The 19,728-nt window shown below is 60.5% G+C and overlaps 1 protein-coding gene across 1 annotated transcript in view; it reads right to left on the bottom strand.

Moving 5' to 3' along the window:
- The window catches only part of ITPR3 (inositol 1,4,5-trisphosphate receptor type 3), a 66,867-nt gene that overhangs the window by 7,968 nt on the left and 39,171 nt on the right, over nucleotides 1–19,728 (bottom strand). Inside the window, exons 18-47 of the mRNA XM_068960696.1 lie at nucleotides 19,284–19,466; nucleotides 18,366–18,617; nucleotides 18,132–18,276; nucleotides 17,523–17,643; nucleotides 16,675–16,874; nucleotides 14,324–14,453; nucleotides 13,767–13,824; nucleotides 12,448–12,613; nucleotides 11,268–11,432; nucleotides 11,118–11,192; nucleotides 10,605–10,730; nucleotides 9,436–9,558; nucleotides 9,152–9,352; nucleotides 7,907–8,158; nucleotides 7,562–7,687; nucleotides 7,324–7,449; nucleotides 5,962–6,082; nucleotides 5,265–5,455; nucleotides 4,575–4,723; nucleotides 4,333–4,441; nucleotides 4,120–4,210; nucleotides 3,845–4,014; nucleotides 2,571–2,745; nucleotides 2,235–2,419; nucleotides 1,878–2,078; nucleotides 1,622–1,732; nucleotides 1,099–1,194; nucleotides 876–977; nucleotides 714–800; nucleotides 82–192 (exon numbers count right to left, since the gene is read on the bottom strand). Coding sequence (XP_068816797.1) covers nucleotides 82–192; nucleotides 714–800; nucleotides 876–977; nucleotides 1,099–1,194; nucleotides 1,622–1,732; nucleotides 1,878–2,078; nucleotides 2,235–2,419; nucleotides 2,571–2,745; nucleotides 3,845–4,014; nucleotides 4,120–4,210; nucleotides 4,333–4,441; nucleotides 4,575–4,723; nucleotides 5,265–5,455; nucleotides 5,962–6,082; nucleotides 7,324–7,449; nucleotides 7,562–7,687; nucleotides 7,907–8,158; nucleotides 9,152–9,352; nucleotides 9,436–9,558; nucleotides 10,605–10,730; nucleotides 11,118–11,192; nucleotides 11,268–11,432; nucleotides 12,448–12,613; nucleotides 13,767–13,824; nucleotides 14,324–14,453; nucleotides 16,675–16,874; nucleotides 17,523–17,643; nucleotides 18,132–18,276; nucleotides 18,366–18,617; nucleotides 19,284–19,466 — 4,348 coding nt within the window. The remainder of the gene's footprint in view (nucleotides 1–81; nucleotides 193–713; nucleotides 801–875; nucleotides 978–1,098; nucleotides 1,195–1,621; nucleotides 1,733–1,877; nucleotides 2,079–2,234; nucleotides 2,420–2,570; nucleotides 2,746–3,844; nucleotides 4,015–4,119; nucleotides 4,211–4,332; nucleotides 4,442–4,574; nucleotides 4,724–5,264; nucleotides 5,456–5,961; nucleotides 6,083–7,323; nucleotides 7,450–7,561; nucleotides 7,688–7,906; nucleotides 8,159–9,151; nucleotides 9,353–9,435; nucleotides 9,559–10,604; nucleotides 10,731–11,117; nucleotides 11,193–11,267; nucleotides 11,433–12,447; nucleotides 12,614–13,766; nucleotides 13,825–14,323; nucleotides 14,454–16,674; nucleotides 16,875–17,522; nucleotides 17,644–18,131; nucleotides 18,277–18,365; nucleotides 18,618–19,283; nucleotides 19,467–19,728) is intronic.

Here is a 19,728-nt window from a genome sequence, read left to right as displayed (position 1 = left end):
GGCCCCGCCCCCGCTGAGGCCCCGCCCCGCTGAGGCCCCGCCCCCGCTGAGGCCCCGCCCTATCACGCTCCCGGGCCCCACCTCTATCTGGGAGGTGTGGTTCTCATAGTAGGCCAGCGGGTCCTCCTCCTGCTCCTGCACCGGGGCTGAGGACTTGAGCATCTGCGACAGCTGCTTGTTGTTGAGGCTGAGCTGGGGTAGGGGTGCCCGGGTCAGGCCTGGCAGACCCCGCCTCCGGGACTGAGCCCTGCCCTGAGCTACACCGCAGTGAGTGACCCCCAGCTAGACCTGACCCTGCCCCAAAGGGGAGACAGTCCTGCGGGACAGTCAGGGCCCTTCACAACCCTGCCTAGGTGCATCCTGAGGTCCTCCTCCAGGCTTCCAGACCCGCCCCAGAACCAGGCCGCAGCCTTGTCCCCACTCCGCTGTTCTGGTTACATCGGGATCACCAAGGCTGCTCCCACGGGTTCTCAGCCAGCATCTCCACCCCACCCCACCCCACCCCCGCCTCCATCCCAGATTCCAGCCCGGCTCTGAGGTCTCGCTCAGTCCTCAGCCCTGCCCCTAGGTCATAGCCCCGCTCTCAATTCCTAGCCTCACCCCCAGATACTATCCCATCCAATCTGCCGCCTAACCCCGCCCCTAAATATAAGTCCCGCCCCAGCTCAGCATTAGCCACGCCCCCCGCCCACCCCTGTCCTCCGGGCCCCCACCATGGAAGAGATGCCCTCGGCCTCCTCCTCTTGGATGCGCTTCACAGGCTTCAGGAGGTGCTGCAGCTGCTTGTTGTGCCTGGAGAGCTGGGAGGGCAGCAGAGTCATGGGGAGTGGTCGAGGGGGGTCCACCTGCCAGGGGTTGTGGGGTGGGGCTGGTACCTGCAGCGCCAGGATGTAGATGTTGTGGCCCACTTCACGGGGGCTCACGTCTGAGTTCTCACGCTCCTCTTCCTGCAGGTAGGCCTTCTTGATGACATCAACCTGGCGGGGCAGAGCCTGCTGAGTGCCCTCTTCTTGGGGCGCAGAGAGGACTGGGCCCTGACTGCCAGCCCAGCACACCCACCTGGGCCACCGCCCCACCTGACTACCAGCCCAGCCTCACCAGCTCCTGGGGCCGTAGGCTGATGAGGATGCGCTCGGCGTTTTCACTGTCGTGCCGGCTCTCCATCAGAGCCAGGAGCAGCTTGGAGGCATTGTCCTGGGGTGGGAGACAGGCCACAGTCTGAGGGCCCCCAACCCCTTCAGTGACTGTTCTGTAACAGCCTCTGCCCACAAGTCTCATGGCCTTCTTGTTCCCCACTGACCCTAGGGCTTGCTGAGAAGGGAGCTGTGTATCCAGGCCGCCTTCCCCCACTCTGTGGCAAGCACACCCACGCCCACACAGCAGGCATGGACACGAGGCCCTCGGATAAACCCAGAGCATGCCCACTTCTAAAGCAAGTGTATACCCAGCACGCTTGCTCACACATGCACCCGTGTGCACAATAAACATGCACACATCACACACCTGCACGCCACCCATGCTCACACACGATACCCACAAGGCACATAGACACAGCACGCTAACATCACACACACCAGCATGCACACCTACGCACGCTCACAGGGGCTGCCCCGGGCCGCACCTTGAGCTGCAGCACCAGGTCCATACGGTACTTGCACAGGGGGCTGATGTCATTGAGAATCAGCGCGGTGATGATGTCTATGCCATTGGACTCGTGCGTCACGATGCAGGTCTGGCGGGAGACAGGGGTGGGGATGACACGGGGCCCTGGGCCTCTCAGAACCCGTGAGAGCGCCAAGGGCTTGGGCCTGCCCCCTGCTCAGCCTGCTCCGCCCGCCCCCGGGTCCGCGTAACCACACGCGGCTGCCACGGCTCACCTGGTTCTCGTGGCAGGGCCCCTGACAGTACTCGGTGAGGGTCTCCAGGGTCTGGATGACGAGGCCCACGTTGTCCTCGTTGATGTAGAGCCCCAGCAGCCCCAGGCCGCCTGTGGTGCTGCCGCACATGATGTCCAGGAACTGCAGTGTCTCGCACACCAGGTTGTAGTTTGTCTTATTGTTCTGGCAGCGCAGGAAGTTCTGCAGAGGATGGGGAGGGATGCGCATGGCGCCGCTGCAGCACAGAGGGAGGGCCTGCCCGGGGACCACAATCACGCGGGCGGGGTGGCGCGGCGGGGCGGGGCAGCGGGGCGGCGGGGCGGGGCAGTGGGGCGGGGCAGCGGGGCGGGGCCTCACCTGCAGGTCCCGGTTGTGGTTCTCACACAGCAGCTGCAGAAAGCGCAGTATGGGCTGCATGATAAGCACGGACGTGCCCATCTCGTTGCTCTGTACGCGTTCACCCACCTCATGCCCCCGGTGCAGGCTGGGGCCCAACGCATAGCGGGATGAGGAGCTGGGCATCGAGAAGGAGGCCACGCGGCCTGCGGGGTGAGGCCTGGTGAGGCTGGGGCTTCTGGGAGTGCTCAGACCTTCGCCCTCACCCTCCGTTCCCAAGCTCACAACTCAGCCCACCCACCTTGCCTCCCGCCCCAGTCCGCATCCCCGGGCCCGTCAGTCACCCCTGAGCCTGACCTTTGGAGGTGGGGTCTGCCTGCTCACGGTCCTCACGCGGCTGGCTGCCCAGGTCGCTCATGTTGACGGCCACTGTGGACTTGGTCTCCTGCTGGGCCCGCTTCATGCGGTCATGCAGCACCTTGAAGAAGCGCTCTGACTTCTTGTCGCTCGTCATCAGGTTGTAGAAGGATTTCTGGGGTGAACGCGGAGATGGAGGGGCAAGGCGCCTCAGCAATGGGCCTGGGTGCGGCCCCAGAAGGCTCCCCCCTCTGCTACAGGGTCAAGGCGGGGGAGACAGACTTCCCGGCACCCTGTGCCTGAGGCCAGGGTGGGGACAGTTGAGACCAGCAGAGGTCGAGGGGGAGGGCTAGCGACTGCCATGTGGGAGGCCTGCACGAGCTTCCTGCCCACTGACACCTGCTCTGGCTCCCCATCAGTTCCCCACACAGCAGCCAGAGGGGTCACTCTGAAGTCCAAGTCACATCCCTTCTCTGCTCAAAACCCTGCAGCCACCCCATCTCCCCAGAGGCAAGCCCAGGCCCAAGGGGGCCAGGAGGCCACGTGATGACCTGCCACCCCGACCCCAGCGCCTACCGCCCCTCCCCCACCCCCTCTGGCCACAGGAGCCACTTCCCCTTCACAGCTTCCTCCGCCTGCTCTGCCCCCTGCCCCCTGCCCCACTTCTCCACGTACTCACTTCCAGGTCCTCATTCAAACGTTCCCCTCCCAGGGGCCTTCCCGATGACTCCTCCTAAGACTCCCCTGGCCCAGCACCCCCAAAGCCCCTTCCTGCATTACCGCCGTCCGCATGCTCTCGGTATTACATGGGGACTGCAGGTAGGGACTGCTGTCCCCACTAGGATACAAGAACTAAGGGAACATAGGTTCTGGCTCTTTTGTCCTAGAGCCTAGAACACTGCCAGGCACACAGAAGGCACTCACTCAACACAAACTTATCAGAATGAATGAACAAATAAATGAACAGAGATAAGACCATCAGAGAGGGCTTTTGGAGAAAGCAGGTTTTTAGTTGGATACCAAAGGCTAAGGAGCATGTGGGAGGGCAGGGAAGGAGGCCTGAGCAGAGGCTGCGAGGCAAGAACGGTGGACATAATTGGGGCAGAGATGGTGGGCAACAGGCCCAGGCCGGGATGGAGCAGCGCAGGGGTGTAGGATGGAAAAGGGCCACGTGACAGAGAGCAGACACAGGAGGCAGAGCCGCCAAGTAGTTGGACTGGCACTGCCCCCTGGGGCTGGATTGCCCGCCCACAGGGCCTCAGCGACTGGCACACCTGAATCTCGGTGTTGCCGCCATCCAGCAGGCGGATGGCCAGGCCGATGCTCTCCTGGAAGATCTTCTCGTTCTTGGTGCTGGTGATGAGGTCACACACCAGCTTGGTGGCCCCCTCCTTGTCCAGCCGGCACTGGGTAGCTGCAATCGCCGACCAGTCTTGGTCCAGGCCTGGAGGCAGGAAAGTCACTTAGGGAGGAGCGTGGAGGGAGGGGAAGGAAAGGCCTGGGGTGAACTGGCTCCCCAGAGGCCTAGCAGGGGGGACACAGGACTGACCGGTGCCCATGGGGTCCGGGAGGTCCCCCCTCGAGCTGGACTTCCGGTTCTGGAGGTAGTTTTGCAGCAGCATCTTGCGCAGCTGGTTGCCCTGCAGGGAAGGGAGCAAGGCCCATGGCAGCCCGTCTCCCCCTTTACCATCCAGCCAGGCGGTCCTGGCCCTGAGCCCCCCGTGGCCAGGCCCGCCTGGCACCCAGCCCTCCAGGCACTCACCCGGTCCCCGTACTTGGTCTTCTTCAGCAGCATCTGCTGCAGCGTCCTTAGCACCTTGACGCACAGCTTCTCCTCCGACTCCATAAGGTCCTTGGTGTGCTGGATCAGCCTGGCCACAGCGGAGGGGGCCGTGCTCGGGGAAGCCCCTTACCACCTGCACGGCCACCGCCCCCAACCCCCCAGACCTTCCCCACCCTGGGCCGTTGTGCCCCTGCACCCCCGGGCCCTGGATCAGCACTCACTTGGACAGGAAGCCCCCGCTCTCACAGCGCTGGTAGGCCTCACTGCCCTCTAGGAAGAGCAGCTCAGGCCAGTGCAGGACGTCCACCAGCACAGACAGCTCGGCCTGCACCAGGGGCCTCAGCCGCTCCTCCAGGGCAGTGATGATGTCCTGCGGTGGGCAAGATGGGGTCACCGCTGGGCGAGCTGCAGGCCACCCAGGCCCAAGAGATGACCAGGCCGTGACCACCATTCCCCAGCACCAAAGGGCCCCACAGACTGACCGCCCTCATCTGAGGGCTCTGGGCCCGCAGAGCCGCCAGGCACAGAGTGGGACACCTGGCTGCTCGGAGCCCCCAGCACACCCTGGCCTTTCCCCCAGCCCCTCCTCTAGCTCCGTGCGGACCTGGGCAAGCCCCTCGCCCTCTCTGGGCCTCAGTCTTCTGCCACAGGAGGACAGTGACCCACCACGCCCCGTCTGGAAGCCAGTGAGACAATGTAAGGGTGAGAAAGAAACATGAAGGTGCTATCTTGAGCAAGAGGCGTCCCAGCCCCCTTGGTGAGAGCCAGCCCTGGAACAGAGCCCCTGCCCCTGGCGGCCCCCAGGATGGGACAAGCTAGCCAGCTCCCTCCGGGTGGGAATGGACAGTCCAGAAAGGACACCCCGAGCACAGGCCCGTCCAGAAGCAGCCCTGCCACCGCGCCCCACCCACCTGCAGCTTCTCGATGATGTTCTTGTAGTCCCACTGGTTGGCTGTGGGCATGACACGGGGGAAGGCCCGCGTGGCCGTCTTGTAATTGGAGGCATTCCGCTGGGCGGCAGCCACACAGCTGGCGCCACTGCTGAGCAGTGAGCTGATGTGGGCATCCAAGTCCATGGGCAGCGAGATGGCCCGGCCCTTGGCTGAGGGGAGAGGGGTTGGGGTGCTGGAGGGCTGGCGGGGGCTCAGCCAGAAGGGCCAGGCTCAGGGGGGCAGGGCTGAGGGTCCTGGGGCCCCCACACTGGTCCCCACTTGGACTGAGGTGCCCTCTTCCCTTCTGGGGATAAAAAGAGGGAGTTCTTGCCTCTGTTTCCACCCTGGCTCCACGCGGACCCCTCCCCTCCACTCTACCCACCTCCCTAACAACCTACAGCCTCCTTCCTGCCTCAGACCATTTGTAAGCCCAAAAAACTGTGCTTGAGGATATCCCCCAGCACTCTCCTCTGGGGAACTGACTCAGAGCAGAAAACAGCTTCTCTGGATTGCCAGATGCCAGTTAAACACCAGGAAGGACTTACTGAGCACCACCTAGGAGCAGCTGATGGATGAACGTGGGGATAAGGTATTTACTGGGAGGGCAGGCATCCCCGGGGCGGAGGCAGGGGAGGGGAGGGGTGGTGGGGGCTGCCCAGTGCCCCGGGACACTCACCCACCATGGCGAGGGTCCGGATGCAGGCCTCTACGGAGCCCTTATGCTGCTGCTGCAGCCACGGACACTCGAGCAGCCGCATGGTGGACTGCAGCAGCTGTACCACGATCGTCTGGTGCGTCTGCGAGAGGCAACGTGCCTGCTGCTGCAGCCTGGCCCACCCTCCTCCCTGGGCAGCCCCGCACCCCGGGCCCAGGCTCACCGAGTCTGGGTGTAGGGAGAGGGACAGGACCACCAATAGCTACCATGGGCCTTTGTGCCAGTAGGAAAAAAGCACCCCCTTTCCTCTCAGCAGTGCACAACCTGCCCAACTGTACATGGCACCCCTGTGAGAACTCCCCATGGTCCAAGCCTGGGGCTTATAACTATTGCTGACTCTTTTCTTCCTTTAAAAAAGTTTCCAATAAATTAAATGCTGTGGAAAGGGGAAATATTTACATGGTTCTAAACAAAAACGTTATGAAAAGGAACACTTCGGGAATTCCCTGGCCATCCAGTGGTTAGGACTCCTTGCTTTCACTGCTCAAGACCAGGGTTTGATCCCTGATTGGGGAACTAAGATCCCTCAAGTCACATGGCACAGCCGAAATAAATAGTAAAATAAAAATTAAAAAGGAATACTTCGGGGAGTCTTGCCCCCACCCGTGAACCTCTCACCCCACTCTCTCATTCTCTGCCCCGTAGCTGATAAGAGACAGGGAAAATTGATACATATCACTAAGTCCCAGAGGGGTCCGAGGGACCAAACCCATGTGTCAAACAAGCCCATCCTGGCTGGGAGAGTGGGACCCAGTGCTTTCTTGCTACTCTAAGACACACTATCCCTGCTTCACCCTCAGCCCCTCTGCCTACAGGGAGCACTCTGATTGGTTTCCTGCATGTCCTTCCGGTGTTTATGAATTAGGTAGCAGGCTCCTTCCTCAAGGGGCTCTGGGGCTGTGACCCGGCTCGAGTATGAGGACTGACTGGGGGCCTATGACTCTCAGACATCCAATCCAACGCCTGTTTGCAGCCTAGAGCTCTTCTGCAGAGGAGCAAGGCGGACTTGGAAGACTCTTCGCGTCCGACTCCCCTGCCTCAGCTCCGCCAGCCACTGTGGTAAGCATCACGCCTTGTCTTTGGTGGGTAACGGCCACCCCCTTTGGTGTCCCTGGCCACCCCGAGACCCAGGCGAATCTAGGAATTCCTGATCTGTGGCAGTTCCCACTGTAATTCCCGACCCACAGAAACTGTGAGGTAATGCATGTTTGTGGATTGGGGGCAATTTGTTACACAGCATTGACAACTAATGCACGGCAAGGAAAGGTGAATATGCACACTCTGGCTCTCCCCGCCCCGAAGCGGCCCGCAGCAGGCGCCCACCTGCAGGGAGGTGCTGTTCTCAGAGAACGGGGAGCTGAAGAAAGCGCTGATGGTGTCCAGCACGACGGTCAGCACGTACTTCTCCAGGGCGGGGTCAGCCAGGCGCCTCTCACGCTTGCTGCAAACCTGGAGTAGAAGAGACCAATGCCTGGGGACCTCTCCACTCACGCCCCAGGACGGAGGCAGCCGGGTCCCCCTCCAGGGGCCAGCTCGGGTCCACGCTCCCACAGGCACACACCCGAGCCATGTCCAGGGTGAAGTTCTCAAAGAGGGTCCAGATGTGGTTGCTGGTGTAGATCTCCTTCATCTCCACCTCCGTGTCCACGTAGCAGTGGTTCACGAAATTCACGTAGGCCATTTTCACCTGCGCAGGCAGGGCTGGGAGGTCAGGGCGCCAGCGGCTGCCAGCCCCAGCGCCAGCCCCAGCCCCAGCCAGGCTCTCCCTTTCGTGCTTCTGCCCGACCTCCCCCGACTCCTCTGCCAGCCTCCCCTCCGCCTCCCTGCCTCCCAGCCTCATCCCTCCCCTCCCCGAGCGGGACCGAGGTGCTGGCCCAGCCCAGCCCCCCGACGCTTGCATCCCCACCTCAGTGATGCAGTCCTCGTGTGTCACCACAGACACCACATCCTCCAGGGGCAGCAGGGACGTGCACTTGATCTCGGTGTAGACGTTCTTGCCCTCGGCGCAGGCGGCCAGCAGGTCCACCAGGGAGATGTGGTACATGAGGGGGCTGTGGTCCTCCACGCCATCGCGGGCAGCCTTCATCATGTCCAGCAGGTGGGCCAGCGAGGCCTTGTCGTTGTAGAACACGACCACATCGTCACCTGCGTTGGTCAGCTGTGGGCAAGAAGAAGGCATGTCGGGCCCCTCGGTACAGCAGGCCCGGGGCCCCAGCCCTCACCTGCCGTCCCCAGGGAAAGACTGGGGCTCTGAGCCTGGCCTGCACCCAACACGCAGGAAAACTCTCCCTTGCCTGAGTGTCTGGGGTTTCCTGGCCCTCGGGGCCCTAGGCTGGTATCTCAGACCCTCTGCTATCAGCTGGGACATCGAACTCCAGACCCAGGAAGGACCTCCTTCCTCTAAGGAAAGAAATCCCACTTGGGCTTGTCTCAGAGGCGCCTCCGCCAGGAAGCCTGCTGTAAGCCCGACTCGTGCTGTCCTCCCCTGTGCTTCCACCGCTGTAATTTAAACCCTCCAGGAGCTGCGTCCCTGTCGTGTCAGCAATTCTGTTCCTCACAGTTAATATAACAAGAGCAGTCAGGAACGAACCCAGCACGGCACTCCCAGCTCACCAATTAAGTTCCTCATTCTCCCTCTGGCGTTTGCTCCTTTCTCTCCCTGCCCCTCCCCAGGCTGCGAGATGCTCCGGGGCAGACAGCATGTCTGTTCCAGATTTAGGCTCAGCCCCTCATTCTTCATTTCTTTACTGAGCACCTACTATGCGCCAGACACCGGGTCCCTGGCAACATGCACGTGGTCGTGTTCTACAACGCCCTGGCAAAGGCTGTGACCCGGCCCCGCTGCGGCTCCTGCCCGCAGAGCTCATACTGGAGTGGTTTCGCCCAGGGGTACACGGCGCCTGGCACGCAGCAGGTGCTCCGTGACTTGTAAATCAACAACGAGGAATGACAAACGAAGGAATGGGCGCCTGAGCTCTCTCAGGCCTCTGACCTGAATTCCACCAGGCACCTGAGCTCCCGCAGGCCCAGCTCTGTTAGGCCGCAGCCCGAGTTCTGCTCCCCCAGCCTCAGCGTCTCAGTCCTGTCCCCGTGTGCCCCCGGCAGCCCCCTGCGACCCGCCCGCTGCCGGAGCACCGCCACGCGCCCTCACCTCGGTCATGACCATGTCCTGGCACTTCTTGACGTACTTGCCCTCGGCCTTGATGACGGTGTGCAGGAAGTCCAGGTACTGCACGTGGCGCCCGTGCGTGGCCAGCAGGTGCACGAAGTGCTGCAGCACGGGCTCCCCGACCTCGGAGCAGAGCTGGTAGTTGTTCAGGAAGATGTGCTGCAGAGTCTCCGCCTCCAGCAGCTGCGGGCGGGCGGGCGGGGCGGGCGTCAGAGAGGGGCGTCTGGCGCTTGCCCCCCGCCCGCCGCCTGACCCCGTGCCCTCACCCCCGGCGTGAGGAAGAGGTGCAGGTGCTTGTGCAGCAGGGCCTGGTTGCCGGGGTTGCCCGCGCAGAACTTCTGCAGGAACTGGTGTGTGTAGCGCAGGATCTCCATCATCTTGGCGTCGCCCTGGATGTGGAGAGCAGGGGAGAGGGTGCCCAGGCCAGGCCCGGTGTGGGGGTGGGTCAGGGCTCAGCACTGGGACCCCAAAGTGGCCAGGTTCAAGGTGGGTCAGGAGACGGAGATGTGGGAGGAACTGAGGGTCAGAGCCTGAGATGAGGATGGAGTCGGGGAGCAAGGCTAAGGGGTCAGGTCAGGTGAACACTGAGGGGGTGTCAGAGCCTTAAACCTGGGGGCGGATCAAGATCACCGTGAGTCATAGGAAGGGGTCTATGGTTGAGATGAAGCTATGTTTGGAGTCAGGGGCCAGGGTGGGCTTGGGGACAACCAGGGTAAGGCTAGGGTGAAAACTCAAAGTCGGGGGTCAAGCAAAGGCTGGGGTCAACGTTGGTCAGGGTAATGAAGCTGAGGGTGGGCTTCCCTGGAGACTCAGTGGTAAGGAATCCACCTGCCCATGTAGGAGACACGGGCTGGATCCCTGATCAGGAAGATAACCACCTGCCAAGGAGCAACCCAGCCCGTGCTCCCCAGCTGCTGAGCCTGTACCTGCCGCCCGGGAGCCACAAACACTGACATCCAGCGCTGCAGCTCCTGAAGTCAGAGCGCCCTGCAGCCCGCGCTCCTCAACTAGAGAAGCCGCCGCAACGAGAAGACCGAGCAGCACTACCAGAGGGCAGCCCCCACTCACGGCAACCAGAGAAAAGCCACGTAGCAGTGAAGACCCAGCACAGCCAAATTTTTAAAAAAAAATTTTTTAATGAAGCTGGAGTATGAGGATTAGCGCAGAGAGCGAAATAGAAGCTAGGGTCAAGGTCATGAACCGGGGTGAGGCGGGAGTCAATTCAAGGTCCAAGTGGATCAAGATGAAGGGTGGAAGGTCAAAGGTCAAGAATACTAAGATTGGATTCAAGGGTCTCAGTATGTGGGGCAGGCCAAAGTAAAAGGTCAGGGTGAGGCAGGTCAGGTCGGCATCAGGGGTCAGTGTGTGGTTTGGGCTGGGTGTGGGTTCAGGGTGCAGCTGCCCTGGGGAGTCAGAGGTCAGAGGTCGGGCTCACCTTGTCGTAGGGGATCTGCAGCAGGTCCAGCATGACCTTGTGGGCGTCCATGTTCTTGAGCAGCCGCTGCTGTTTCTTCCTCATCTGCTCCCCCACGCCACACATCTTGTTCAGCCGCTCCAGGATCTGCGGGGTGGGGGGAGGGTGAACCCGGAGCCCCTGCCCACTTCCTCAGGCTTCCCCAGGGCCAACCACAGCGGAGCCGCAGCTCCCATGGGGCCAGGAAGAGGGAAGGGGGCCGCAGCCACTGAACCCGATCGACACAAGGCCGCGAGCACGGAAAAGCCGATTCCACTCGCACAAGTCAACAGAACAACTTGACTGTGTAGTGGAATTTCACTGAACTCCTTCAGCTTTAAAGTAATTCCATCTGGACCTTGGCAGGGCTGTGTTTAACACTCGGGGAATGCTGGAGGATTTCCTGCAAGCCAGCTGGAGTTGAGGCAGGAGAGGCGGCATGGGGCCTCCAGGGCAGAGGGCCCGCAGACCCACCCCCAGAACACAGCCACTCACGCCCTTGACGGCCTGGTAGTTCTCGCTGCTCTTCTCCCCAGGCGGGTGCAGAAAGGCCTCCTCGTCTGTGGGCCGCTGGGGGAGCGGGGGAGCAGGGTCAGCCAGGCCCGGCCTCCCAGGGCCCCGCCCTGGGCCCCACCCCCCACGCACCTGCTTCTTGTCTTTAGCGGGGCCGGCCTCCCCCTCCTCGCCCTTGCTGGCGCCCTTCTTGTCCACCCACAGCTCTGACTTCTCCACCATGGTCCGCAGTCGGTCCAGCTCAGACTTGATCACCTTGTAGTTCTCCACGTCCTGGGCCGAGATCAGCAGCTGCACCTGAAGGTCAACCGCAAGCGTGCCTGGTGAGATGGGCACCCCCAAGTCCACGGCCTCGTAGAGACGCCCAGCACCTGCCCTGTCCAGGCCTCTCCTCTCCACCCCTGCTCCTCTCCACCGAGCCAGATCCGACTTGGTGTTTATGGCTCTGCTCTAAGTCCACCGCCTCCAGGAAGCTTTCCCTGATTGGCCGCAGACTTCCCTGCATCCCTGGTCATGAGCTATCTCATCACCTGGCTTCAGTTACTCAGTGGCTCATGTCACATGCCTGTCACCTGTTCACACAGAACAGAACAGGGCAGAGCAAAGCATACTGACATCACCGAGTGCTGGGACCTGAACCCTGACTCCGTCACCACCTCACTTGCTCTGGGTCCATGGGTAAGGGAGGAAAGCTCCCCCGGGCCTCAATTTCCCCCATCTGTAAAGTGGGAATGAGAGCCAAGATCCCGCTGTCAGGCTGCTTGGAGAATTCCACGAATGCAGACCCAGTGCTCAGCGCCTGGGGCCTAGCACACCTGTTAAACACCAGTGCCCTCTCACTGGGAGCTGTCAAGACTGCGTGACATCACAGAGACAAAGCCAATCCCCTTGGTAAGAGGTGACTTTGTGCCAGGCATGATGTGAAATAGCAAAGGTGCCCATGGTAGAGTTCGCAAACTAGAATGTGCTGTTTGCCTCATAAGACATGACATCAGGCCTGGAGTCAGGCTGAGAGGAAATCAAAGTTGTCAAGACTCAAGGCGGTGTTACCTGCAAGGAGCTCAGCAAGGTCAGACCCCAGGGATGTATCTCAAGCTGCCCCATCCTCGTTTCCCCCACCCAGCGCTCAGTGTGTGGCCAGGGCCGGGTGACCCTCTGGCCCCCAGGAAGACTTCTCAGGCCTTCCTCCCCAAGGGCTGGGTGCTCCATCGGGGGAGGGGGGAGCACCTCCCCGAGGGGTGGGTGCTCCATCGGGGGAGGGGGGAGCACCTCCCCGAGGGCTGGGTGCTCCATCGGGGGGAGGGGGGCACACCTGCTTGAAGGTGTGCATGACCTCCTGGCGCTGGCTGAAGTGCTTGAAGAGCAGCTGCAGGGCCCCTGAGACCAGTGGGGCGTAGTCGTGCATTGTGAGGTGGATGAGCACACGCAGCAGCATGCGCCCGCCCTCGTCGTCCACCTCCAGCATGCTGCTGGTCTTCCTGCGGGGAGGGGAGGGTGTGATGGTCAGGGGATATGCAGGCTCCCCGCCACCTGCCAGACAGCCAGAGCACCGTGTCCCCCTGCTGACTTTGCAAACAGCCACCACCATGAGCACCTCCGGGATCGCCGTGTCCCCTGAGAGCCACACGATGCCCTGCGGGGATGCAGCTAAGCCCAGGACTCTCACAGGAGACCCACAGACCCCCTCAAAGGGATTCACGGAAAGAGGCTCAGGCCACAAACAGAGGTGAGGGGAAAGCTGATCTTTCTTTTCACCAACCTCTCACCAAAATGTAGTGTTTCCTTTGGTGAGAAAAATGAGCAGTACCTGTGACTCTGTCACCAATAAAAAAATCACAGATGCTTTCCTATCACTTCAGAGTTGTTACAGAAATTGCAAAATATTTACATTCATCACGACTTCAAAGGAATGGTACTAATTACACCTCCGGTGCGGACTGTTATTTCACGTGTTAATAAAGAAGCACAAATATAACTGTCACTTCAAATTTGTTTTCTCCAATATTTTGATAACTGCATCCCAATGCCACTGATTTCCTTTGTAATAATAATCCTATGTGCGTTGCATTCTGAATTTTAAAATGCTACTCCAGGAACTCCCTGGCAGCCCAGTGGTTAGGACTCCGTGCTTTCATTGCCGAGGGCCTGAGTTCAATCACTGGTGACAGAACTAAGATCTTGTAAGCTGTGCAGCATGCCAGAAATTTAAAAAAATAAAAACTCCCTGGGAAGGGAGCCAAAGGCTTCACCAGACACCAAGGGTATGGCACAGAAATAGTTAAGAGCCCCCAGCTCCTGGAGTGACGCCCACCCCCTTGAAGAGCAGCCTGGCCTCCCTGCTGTGGACACAGGGAGGCACCTCCGGCTACCTGGCCCAGCTCCTGACAAATAAACAGGCACAACTGCCCTGAGTGCAGGCAGGGGATGGCCAGAATGACACTGGGACCCAAGGAGCCCCGGTATCACTGGGTTTAGGCAAGCAAGGGAAAGTCAGAGCACAAAGCCGGGGGACCTCTACCCCAAGGCCTGGCAAGGGTCTGCAGGAAGATTAACCAAGGAGTGAAGGGTCTCCAGCCTGTATCATCACCCACCCAACCCCACCCACACCGCCCGCCTCACCCCCAGCCTCACCCCACTCCAAACATGGCCTCCGCCTGCTCCCCAATGCGGTCCAGGTTCATGTTGGCGGCTGCAGGGAGTAAGAGGGGGCAGATGGAGGCTGGAGGCTGGAGGCTGTCTGCATGCAGGACAACGGGGAGCACGAGGAGAGGGAGCAGGGTGACGCCAAGACCTCCCGTGCCTCCACACTGGCTGGGCGGCCGCCCGCCGCTCTGCCTGCCTCTCCTGGGGGTGGAGGCGGAACCACCCAGGGCAGGGACCCGTGGGGCAGCCCACAGACCTGCAGGCGCGAGCGGGATCCTGGCTGGGGGAGCAGGCCTGGCTCAGCAGCCCCTGCCTCCCGTGGGCCTCAGTTTCCCCATTTAGGAACTGGAGGGGATGACCCCTGCCCTGCTCCCTCTCTGGGATGGGTAAGTGGGACAACGGGGAGGAAAGACCCTTGCAGCCCGGGAAACGAGGGCAGGGTAGGGGCGCTGGCCAGAGGTGGCCCCAGACCGCAGCCCCTTGTGGTGCATCAAGTCACGCAGCCTCGGCCTGAAGTTGGGGTGAAGGGAGGGGCGGGGGCTCACTGGTGGAGTCGAAGGCAGGGGCCGTGCCATCGGCCCCACTGTCCTGCATTGGAAACACCTCCACGAACTCCTTCTTGAAGACGGACAGCAGGTAGGAGATGCGGTAATCCAGGCGGACGTTGAGGATGAACTGGAGAAGGGGGGAGGATGGGGTGAGGACAGGTCTGAGACCAAGCTTGTGGCAGGAGTGAGGGGTCACCCCAGACGACCCCTGGCGCTGGGGAGGCCCCGCACGGAAGCATGGGACTCCGTGGGCCATCACAACCAGGGCAGCGAGACCCCTCTCCCCTGGGAATGCAAGCCGGCGCAGGCGCATGGAGGACTGTCTGGAGGGTCCTCAGAAAGCTACAAACAGAACTGCCATACAGTACAGCAATCGCACTCCTGGGGATGCACCCGGACACAACTGCAATTCAGAAAGATGCAGGCGCCTCTGTGTTCACAGCGGCACTATTCACAGCAGCCAAGACAAGGAGGCAACCTGAAGGCCAATCAACAGAGGGATGGATAAAGAAGATGTGGGTGTGGGTGTGTGTGTGTGTGTGTGTGTGATGGAGTACTGAAGTGAAATCGCTCAGTCGTGTCCGACTCTTTGCGACCCCATGGACAGTAGCCTGCACCAGGCTCCTCCGTCCATGGGATTTTCTAGGCAAGAGTACTGGAGTGGGTTCCCATTTCCTTCTCCAGAGAATCTTCCTGACCCAGGGATCGAACCCAGGTCTCCCACATTGATAGACAGACGCTTTACCATCTGAGCCACCAGGGGACCGACTCAGCCATAAAAAAGAATGAAACGATGCCGTTTGCAGCAACATGGATGGATGGAGATAGAGATCATCATAATAAATGAAGAAACTCAAGCAGACAAATACCATATAATACCACTTAACTGTGGAAACTAAAAAACACAAAGGAACCTACCTATGAGACAGAAACAGTCTCACAGACAGAACAGACTTGTGGTTGCCAGGGGGAGGGGAAGTGGGGGAGGGAGGGAGTGGCAGTTTGGGGTTGCACATTATATTATATGTAATATAATATTGTGTTATATAATACATATTACACGTATATTATACATTCCATTATATGTAATATAATTACATGTAACATAACATATGATGAGACGTAATAGATGCAGATAATATATTATATATGTATATAATATACGGCAAACTATGATGTGTAGAGCGGACGAACAACAAGGGCCTACCGTATTGCATAGGGAACTACATCTACTATCTTGTGATAAGCCATAGTAGGAAAATATATAAAAAGAATGTATATATGTACATATAACGGAATCATTTTGCTGCACAGCAGAAACTAATGACATTATAAATCAACTATACTTCACTAAAACATATAAAGACTCCTCCTCCCAGGGAGGTCCAGGGCGCCTGTCCCCGGCTCCTGCCCCACTGGTGGGGGTGCTACCTCCTCTCAGAACAAGGCAGACACCCCCCATCCCGGCCCACTCAGGCACTGCTTCCCAGGCTGGACGTGGACAGGGATAGGAAGGAAGCTCCGCAGATCCAGAGGACTGCGGTCCTCCCACCCCACTGTGTCAGACAGACCCTGGGCTTCCCAGGAGCCAAGGAACGCAGGGGAGCAGGGGAGGCCACTGCAGGGTGGGCTGACGACACAAGTTTCAGGCTCCTCTGCTGCCTCTGTCCTCCGTGTCAAGGGGCACAGAGCCTCAGGCCACAGCCAGGACTCAGATCTGATAGCCCCAGCCCCCGAAATGAGTCAGAAGCCCCCTTTTCTGACTCTCCTAAGCAGACCCTGCCCAGACGGGGTTCCCAGGAAGGGCACATCCCCCTTCCCACCCCCTGGTGGCAGCACAGCAAAAGCAAAGGGTCCTTCTCCCTCCTCAGGACCCGTCAGCCCCTTCCCCAAGTGCTGCTGGGGGCCTCAGACCAAGAAGAAGGCTGACCAGGAAATGGGCTCTCAAACCTCTAGCTCTGCCTCCAAGTCTGTGTGACTGCAGGAAAGTTCTTTCCCCACTTCCCTTTCCTCGTCTGTATGACGAGGGGACACAGCCCAACCTCAGTGCATACCAGGACCACCGGGAGGGCCTCTCACCACACAGACTGCGGGCCCAGCCTCCGGCATCTCTCATCCATAAATCTCGGGCAGGGCCCAAGAACCTGCATTTCTAAGTCCCCAGGTGAGGCTGATGCTGCCAGCCAGCAGACCACACTTTGAGAATCACTGGGCTAAACGGCTCCGTGTGGAGCCTCCCAGCACGAGATGCTGTGCTCTGAGGGGCTCACCTCACCAACCCACCCGGACCTGCTCCCCGCCCCCCGGCCTCTTCCCAACACACCCCACCACACTCCTGGCCCCACCACCTGCAGTATTTCCAGGATCTTCAGCTTGGTCTCCATCACCACAATGTCCTCATTCTCCTCAAACTTGCTCCTGTCCAGCGGCTCAGGGGCCCCGGCGCCAGCAGGCAAGCTGGGGCCACCAAAGACAGACTGCTTGCGGTTCAGCACCATGGTGGACATCATGTGCCCCACGCCCTGGATGGACCGCCGCACATTCTTGCCTGTGGGGCGGGGAGCAGGAACGGGGTCACGGAGGGTGCATGACAGGGGCACCTGGTCTACCTCTGTCTCCATCATCTGCAGGGCAAAGCCACCCTAAGGCAGGGGCAGGGGTAACCTAGGAAGACTTTCTGGAGGAGGTGAGCTATCCCAAATCTGCGAAAAGGAGGGAGGGCTGAGCAAAGGTGAATCGTGAGGGGAGATCAGTGAGACTCCTCCGGTGGAAAATCACAAGAGCTCTTACAGAGCACAAGAGATCAAGGGACAATGTGTGGACAGCACTAAAGCCTGGGCTCAGTCTCCATGCACTTTTTGTTTAGATGAGTTTATGCCCCCCTGACAGCAAGGCTGTGTCTCCTCTCAGATGGCTGTTCCTGGATAACAGGGTGCATCTCCCCATCTTACCCAGAGCTCCCCAGGCAGGGCCTCATTATCTCCCTCAAGACCAGGATGTTGGAAGGCAACTCGCCCAGACCCCACAGCACTTGCTCAGAGGAGGGGTCTCTCTGGTCCAGCCAAGGCTGGAGGAGACAGAGACCCAAGACGCCCCCTGCCAGCAGAGCCAAGAGGCAGGATGCCCAGGAAGGTGAATGGGAGAGGGCTTCCGTTGCTAAGGGGAGGCCGCTGAGCGCAAGGGAGCGAGGTCTCACCGCCTGGGTCTTCGTAGGCCTGCACGCAGTCGATGATGCCCAGCAGAGTGCGCGTGAGCCGCAGCAGCTCGCTGAAGCTGTAGAAGCCAAAGTAGATGAGGTTGTGCGCCAGGCTGACCACCTGCGGAGAGGGGGCGGGACCGAGGCCAGCATGAGCCCAAAGCAGTGATGGGTGGGACCTCGCAAGGGGCGTGGCCTCCTGGGGGCGGGGCCTGCTCGTGCAAGCAGGGCTCAGCCGGTATAATCGAGGGTCCCTCAGGGCTAGGATGACACGGACCCAAGGGTTCCAGATCAGCGCCGCCTGACCCCAGAGAGTTACCAAGGAAGACCTGCCTGCAGAGGAGGTTACTGTGGGGAGGACAGGGCAGAAACGCAGGAAGCAGGGGCTAGGGGCTCCTGCCTGCGACCCAGCCCTGCGCTGATGGGGTGCATGGACCAGGAGGAGGCAGCCCTCTCCAGGGAGTCAGGACAGAAGCCTCCCTCCTGGGGAGTCCCAGCGGTCTACACGGTCTCCCCGCCCTGACAGGGACGCTGAGGGAAGTTATGTTAAGGATCGCACCGCCCACCCCAGGGGGGACCACGCCAGCATCCCGCCGAGCCCCAGCCCACCTCAAAGGTGAGCTTGTTCTTCTCCTCGTTGGCGAAGGGCACGGCCTCACTGACCACATTGTTGAGGTAGTCCTCCACGAACTCCATGGTGCTGGCAAACTTGTTCTTCTTGTCGTCTCGGGAGGCGTTGAGGTTGGAATCGTAGCTGGAGGAGGTGGAGGTGGCCAGGCATGAGGGTCCCTGGGGTCCGCCCACTCCAGCCGGGCCCTGTCCGCCCTCCTCCACCCAGCTCACTCCTTGATGGTGATGGCCGTGGGGATCTCAGTCCAGAGGCGGGCAAACTTGACGGGCGTCACCAGCTCCTGGGGGTCACGGTCCACATGCACGTGGAGCATCAGGTGGCAGAAGGAGGCGCGCAGGTCAAAGGGCAGCATCTCGTCTGCCATGCACAAGAAGATGAGGTCGACGCCCAGCTGCTGGGAGATCTCGTCAATGGCCAGGTACTGCCGGTCCAGGCACATGCGGGCGAAGAGCTTCAGCTGGTACCTGCAGGGCAAGGAGGACGGTGAGGACATGGCAAGTGGGCTCTCAAGGGCTTCTAGCACACGCCTGGGCCTGCTGAAGACCAGTGCGTGCTGCATGTGTGCTACCCAGGTGGCACTAATGGTAAAGAACCCATTTGCCAATGCAAGAGTTATAAAGGGACGAGGGTTCAATCCCTGGGTCGGGAAGACCCCCTGGAGAAGGACATGGCAACCCACTCCAGTACTCTTGCCTGGAGAATCCCATGGACAGAGGGGCCTCGTGGGCTATAGGGTCACAGAGTCAGACACGTCTGAAAGTGACTTAGCACGCATGCACACCTGTCCCCCTAACTTTACAATGTGGGTAATGACAGGCCCTGCCTCTCAGGGTTGTTGTGAGGCTGAACTGAGTGATCGGGTGAAGTGTTTTGACCATTGCTGGGGACACAGTGAGCATCTGATGAGTGTTACCTAGTGTTCTTATTTTTTAAATATGGATGTTGGGAAAGGGGTGTGGGTCTCTTTCAGGCCACTGTGCCGAGCCTGTCCTCAGGCCAGCAAGTGCCCCTCGGGCCGCCCAGTCACGCTGATTTGGCCTCGAGGGTGGAGGAGGAGGAGCACCCGCAGAAGCTGCTGGGGCTCGTCCAGGGCAGGGCCCGACCGAGCCGGCTGGGGGGACCCCGGTCACCTGTAATAGCTGAGCACGTTCTCGTCGTGGGCGTTGCCAGCCCGCGCCTCCTGAGCCAGCTGCCGGACGCTCTTCTCATGGTGCTCATTGTTCTTGTCGGTCCACGTGAGCCACACTTCCTCTTCTGAGTACTCGATGCTCAGGTACTCGTGGGACTGCGCCATCTCCTTCACCGGCCGAAGCCTGTGGGCGCGCAGCACCATCGATCGGGGCGGGGCCCGGGGCCCGGAGCCCTCCCCCTCAAGCACCGCAGCCACACCGGCCTCCCCTCCCGGAGCTGGGCTGCGGGCCGGCCAGCTCCCAGGCAGCCTCCCCTCCGGGAACGACCTCCAGCTCAGGACCCCAGACAGACCACGAGCTTCGGGAAGGCCGGGGCCTTGGCTCCCTCTCCTCTGTGGCCCCGCCCTCCCCCACACCGTGCCAGGCACTGAGCTGGGCACACAGC

Source organism: Capricornis sumatraensis, chromosome 22 (genome assembly GCF_032405125.1).
Source record: "Capricornis sumatraensis isolate serow.1 chromosome 22, serow.2, whole genome shotgun sequence".
Taxonomy (NCBI): domain Eukaryota; kingdom Metazoa; phylum Chordata; class Mammalia; order Artiodactyla; family Bovidae; genus Capricornis; species Capricornis sumatraensis.
This window is presented reverse-complemented; position numbering and strand designations above follow the sequence as displayed.